The sequence below is a fragment of the Fopius arisanus genome, unplaced genomic scaffold, assembly GCF_000806365.1.
Source record: "Fopius arisanus strain USDA-PBARC FA_bdor unplaced genomic scaffold, ASM80636v1 scaffold00082, whole genome shotgun sequence".
NCBI lineage: Eukaryota > Metazoa > Arthropoda > Insecta > Hymenoptera > Braconidae > Fopius > Fopius arisanus.
Genome location: NW_011887821.1, coordinates 90575 through 96783, shown reverse-complemented (window position 1 = coordinate 96783; position 6209 = coordinate 90575). Strand labels below are relative to the sequence as shown.

At 35.8% G+C, this 6209-nt stretch overlaps 1 protein-coding gene across 1 annotated transcript; it reads right to left on the bottom strand.

The window, feature by feature from the left end:
• Window positions 1–374: 374 nt before the first annotated feature.
• On the bottom strand, window positions 375–3457 carry LOC105270248 (uncharacterized; the record flags this gene model as incomplete). Its single annotated transcript, XM_011311075.1, is given in 3 exon segments — window positions 375–1507; window positions 1822–1927; window positions 3344–3457. Coding segments are annotated over 3 exon segments (972 nt in total). The 3' UTR covers window positions 375–731.
• Window positions 3458–6209: the final 2752 nt, after the last annotated feature.

The window sequence follows — 6209 nt, the reverse complement described above, 5'->3', positions numbered from 1 at the left end:
CAATTGCAAACGGAAAAGGCTCATTTTGTTGCTAATTTTTCAAACTATTCACCATAAAATTTTTAACGGAAACTGTCGAAAAAAAATTCTACGCGACAACAACCTTAACCATTTTCATGACAAAAGTCCAAGAGGGACTTACAGACTTTGATTTTTCTAAGTCTCAATTTAAATAGTAATTGATACTTGAAAATTTCCAAGTTTAAATACTTCTAGAAATACTTCTCCTTTGGCCTTGGAATTTTTCATGCAAAAAGTCTAAAAAAACATAGGCTATATTATTCCGAAATTTAATTATCATAAGTTCTAATGAATGATATTTAAAAATTATTGAACAAATCGTAAAATTAATAAAAAATTTTCAATACATCTTGTTTGAATAACCTGAATAGTGAAGTACGATTAATTATATACGATATATACGATTATCTTCAAATTCTAAATTCAAAAGGACTAGGAGCTTACAAAAGTTTCAAGTCCTCTTGGAATGCAAATTTGATAAAAAAATAGCCTATTCTGAGACCCAAGGGAATTCGTACTTGACAAAAGTGAAGTCATTGTATCCTCCGAGACTTAAAATTTGAAGAAGTTTCGAGTGCTAAGTTTTTTAAGACTTTCGATTTATTTCCAAAGAAGTAAACAGTTAACATTAATACTTTTTATTGAGCGTTAACGTTTAAATAGACTTATGAGTGCCCATCACTGGTCTCTAATAATTGACTTCATGACCTTCATGAATTGTTATAGTTGATCTGCCCGCCACTGACTCCCATCGTAGGGACCTCCTCGAGAATCTGTCCATCAGCTTTGATGTAGAATATTTCACTCGGATACTGAGATGAGCTCTTCAAGTCCTGGGGAAGAGGTTTCGGCACGAAAGGTTTTTTCGTCTCGAAAACAATGTGATTGGCAAGAACATTGTACGGAATTTGTGCTTGATAATTTAGAAGAGTCTGAATGGCAGGAGGCATAGCGTGCTCTTGATTCTCTTCGTCTTCAGATACTTCCGGGTCAGGGGACCTCTTCATCTGCTCTGAGTTCCTGTGAGATCGTAGAGAATTGACTAAGCCGTAGTTGCGATGTGGCGAGAACAACTGTGGCTGGTCATTCTGATTGTGGCCTTCCTTGTACTTGATCCCACCTTTTTGGAGCATATTGGAGCGAACTTGAGCAACCGCATCAGATCTCTGAGGATACCCTGTCCTGTAAGAGATTGGCTGTGCTGTGGATGAGACAACTGTCTCTAGAGCCTCCTGACCCTGTCTTCTTTCGTGCTGGTCGCCCGATGTCAGGAAATCATCAGGAAGTCCGACGTAGTTCTTGTAGAAAAAGGCATGAGGGTTGACGTAAGTTTGCTGGGGGCCATAGGCGTCATAGATCAGACGTTTTATGTGGTTCGGAGCTGATTCAAATGGTTTGTAAGCCAGATTTTTCTCTATTTGATTGTTGTCTCGAGAATTTGCATATCCTTCTTGGCTAGCTGTACGATGATTTCCTTGAAAGGGTGCTAGGGAATAAAAGCAGTGATTAATCACTGAAATTTATTAAACTTTTATCAATATCAATGTTCCTTTAATAAACAATGAATACGGAAATCCTGCATTTTCCTCGATTTGTTTATAACAATCAACGAGATCAATTGTTAAATTTTTTTATCGTAAGTTTTTTTTTCAATCAGTAATACGAAAAAAGTCTTAGATACTTTTTTTGTACCGTCACAATGTGATTATGTTGGAATGTAAATGTGCGTAATTTTTCAATTGAAGTTTTAGAAACGTTTTTCGTGCTTGAAGGAGCGCTTAGAAGATGTAACTGACTAACCATCCACCCCTTGATATTGGCGTCGATGGGAGAAGGGCGCTCGAGTATTCTGATGTACCTCCACTGCTTCGATGAAGCTAGTTGACATCGTTACCAGAAAGATTGCCTTGGAACAAAAACAATATATCTCAAAAGGTTATATTGAGAATCGTGACGTAAGGCAAATCGCTGATGTTAGAAAGTATGCATCGATAGGTGAATCTTTCCAAACAGGATGTCCTCGGATTATAATCCATGAATTGACAATTGAACCGTAATGAGTAATTACATATTCTTCTTGTGTTATCTTAGTAAGTACCGGTTTACAAACAAGTAGGATAAAATGGAGATTTTTCAATACGTCCAATATATTGAAATACGGTGAATAAATCAATAAATTTTCAAAACAAGCTTTTTGCTTCAGAATCTTGAATTATGACTCCAAATTATCCAGAATTTTATGAAAAAAATTATAAAAAGCACATGAAAGTTCCATACGCGTGGAACGAAATTTAGTTGAGTGCATAATTACCGAACTAGCCTGAATTTTTACTTGAGTTCAACGTAATTTCTACTCGAGGAAAAATGATGTGACAGTAACCGAAAAATTCGAGTTAATTCCGTTTTTTTTTTTCCTATATAAAATAACACTTCGTCTCACGTTCATGAAACAGTCATATGCATGTCTTTCAATGGTTTTTTCCTCTACGTATGTATAAGCCCAATAACTTGGTTGTTTGGCAATAAATGTTGAAAAAATTGGATATAAATAAAGTGAAACTCAATCGGAAATTTAACTCTACAGTAGCTGTAATTAAGCTTTATTACCACTCGCGATGTTCTTGAGATACAAAAACTTCTTCAAATTTAGTTTTTCCTCAATATCTACAAATGTGCGGAAATGCCAGATCTTAATCGAAACACATCTATCTCTTTGTACCGAACTTGAAGATATCGCCATTTTCCCTTTTTAATTGAAAAATCTTGTTTACACGACAACATGAAAAATAATAGAGATAGCGAGCCACAATTTTTTATAAATTTAGCCTGAAGAATATGAAAAGTCGGTATTATGGATAAAAGCAATCGGTGCAGCGATTCTTGAGATGTTTAATTGTTTGTCTAAATATATTTTCTAAAATATCTCATAAACTATTGAACCAATTTCAATTCTTTCTTCAAAATAGTGGTTTCCTTGAATAATCATTTAGGAAACTATATTATAATTAATAATTTTAGAGACCCTCTTTCCGAAACAGACGGGCAAAATATATAATAGCTTTTAGAACAAATCTAACGAATTGCTATTCGCGTAATTTTGCTCGACTGTTTTCAATTTCCCATCGCTTTTTCCGAATAATTCGTATAAATCACGATTAAGTGGTCATTATAAATTACACCTGAGATTCACTTTCACTAATTAAAAATATCACTCAATGGTAAATTGAGGGGAGCGTTAAATACAAATGGAGAAGAACACGATTTCAACTTCACTAGATTAACGAACCGTAAAATAGCAATTGAGTAAATCGGATGAACTCACAATGATGATCATTTCAATGGTAATAATTTCAATGAATGAGTGGTTCCCAGCGAAAAGACGTAGTTTTGGGGAGAGCGAAGAGTTCCGCATGAACTCGGTGCGCAGGTCGGTTGGTAATTGACTACCGTTAGCGTTTCGACGGCTGTTTTTAAAGTGCCTGAGGTAACAAGTCAAACCCGGAGTTTATGCCTTGAAGGTATTTTCAGGTACACTGTCTAAGAATGCATGGGTTTTCGCAACTCTCTATCGCTCATAGCAATGTCCAAGAGAACGAGAAATGCTAAGCCGAGACAACCTGCGAAAGGGGTTGGCACAACCCATTTTTGTTGCAATTTCAAGAGGTAACAAGTGAAACACTGCCGATGGCTTGCCTCGATATTTAGTGCCGCGTTTTCTGCAATTTTTTTTCTTCCGAGAAATGCATTCGCTTCACTGGCGAAATCTCATAACTTTTATATTTTGATTTTAGTGAGTAGTAACACACTCCTCCGGAACAATACTACAACTTTTTGTTTCTTTTGAGTGGAAGCATTACGCTAGTCAAATGTTCACATTATTCATTACCTGATAACGATTTCCAATTCTATAAAACAAAAACCACGGATTTTTCTAAAAAAAATATAGAATAATAATATAAATTAAGACCAAATTCTCAATTTTTTCATTTCTTCTCTATTTTGAGAGTTGGAGTTCAAATGTACACATAGAATTTGTCGATATGGGATAATTAATATAATATAACACAATTTTTTCGTGGGTATTCATTAATTTCAATGGAAAATAGCGGTAAGTCCTTTCGATTTCTCTACTTGTCGATTTTTTGTTATAAAAATCAGTTGAAGTGGGTAATGGTTCACTTATCTCTCGAAATCCGGTAAAGGAGTTATTGCTGCTTCCTGGAAAATAGGCTAATTTACAATTCCACGGTTACGATGTAATTGAGTAATTTGCATGGGAGGACTAATTACGATTTTCATTGTGCCATAATTTTTAGTTGGTGATTCAATGTTCTTGGGGAAAATTAGTGGCTGATTTTACGAATGAGCGAGGGAAGATTGAAAGTGCAGAGCAATTATTTGGATATATCTGGCGGGAGGTAGTCCACAACCGTCGACCGAGGGTAAATCATTGTCTGACGAAACATCATTGGATGGTATACTAGATTTCCACAATAGGATAGGTCAAGTGGTTATGTACATTATGAAATTTTCACTTTATAATTAATAATAAATATATACTTAGTTTGTGAAAAATTCCATGGCACATTCAATTGACCCTCATCATCTTCAAAATTAATCTTCATTTTTTCGGTGATTAAAGTAATAGTCAAATAATCTCTTAATTTTTGGCCGATTTTGCTTCCAAACGGAAGTGTTTCAATCGATGGAGTTTCACATTTTCTATTTCTACTTGAACAGAATGTAGAATAATATGAAACGTAAAAATACGAACTGTATGTGGTGTAGTGGTCAGTCAGCAGTCGTTTTTTCTTAAAATTAACAAATAAACTGCTGAGTTCGCCGTAAAGACTCGTAAAATTCATGAGTTGATTCGCATCACTTGAGATTAATTCTGGCGATCGATTCCCCCGAATCGGTTCAGTACTTTCTGAGAACAAGCCATTTATTTGTTTACACTTTCTCGAGAATATCTTGCCAAATATATAACCGATTGACTTTTTCTCCAACACTCTCCGCGATGAAATCAATTTAAAACAATTAAAGCACATATAACCATATAAACATATAAAAATTGGTGTTTGCGGTATATTTGTCGTATAAAAATGCATGTATTAATTTTAAATTCGGCCTTAAAACTCATCTTTTATGATAACTCTGGGTGCGATTGAATCGAGGCTCAATCGGACAGATAGTTTAAAAGATATTCGACTTTTTGTATTCATCTTATTTCTTCAATATTTCAATGACGACATGTTGAAGTGAATACTTTTCTTGTTGGCTTCTAGCACCATCTGTCCGTCAGCTTACTATTAACAGCGTTGATAGGAAACGAAAATAAAAAAGAACGTTTAAAGTAACAGTCATATGCCTTTATTGAGACAAGTAATTGATCGTTCCTACCGGTAGACCTACCGGTTTCCATAGCCTACGAGACCTACTGCGCACTCCGTGCACCGAATTTGAATTTGGCGGTTCGAGTTGGCCAATGAGGAATTAGTCTTACGCGTTTCGAGATATTTCGACTTGGGCGAACTTCATTTTTGTGTTTCTACTCTCATAAAGAAGATCATAAAGAAGATTTAGAAAATACGATATTCTATTTCATTTCACATAAAAATTCTTTAGTTCTCACCATGTATAGGAATATTTTTTGTTCTTTATTGGCATTCACCAGATACTGATTACACTCTAAAATTCGACCAATCATAAGCTACTTCCAAATTCAAGTTTTGGCTGGGTGGAGTACGTGGTGAAATTCAAGCATCCTAAGCCCTGGTCAATCGTTGTTACCCCCTGGCGGTTCGAGGGGATGTGAAACAACTGTAAAAAAGCCACTACTTTTGAAAAGTATGAACATAGTATATTGTGCACGAAGGAAGGAATTAGTATATTTCTCACCTAGTGAGGTAAAGTAAAGAAGGCTTGTCCACGTGCAGAATTACTGCCTGAGCCGAAGGCGAGGGTGGTCAGTACGTGGGTAAGCCTTCTTTATTTTACCTTCCGTGGTGAGAACATCATTTTTCTTCCCGGTGTAGGAGTAAAGTCAGAATTCCCTCCCGCGCAGTGTGTATGGCCCCATGACAATACATATGAGTACACTTTCAGACAGTGGACACCACAAAGATATATGAATGTAATCACGTGGATGGTCATACATGTTCGATGCACCTTTCGACTCGCCTCAT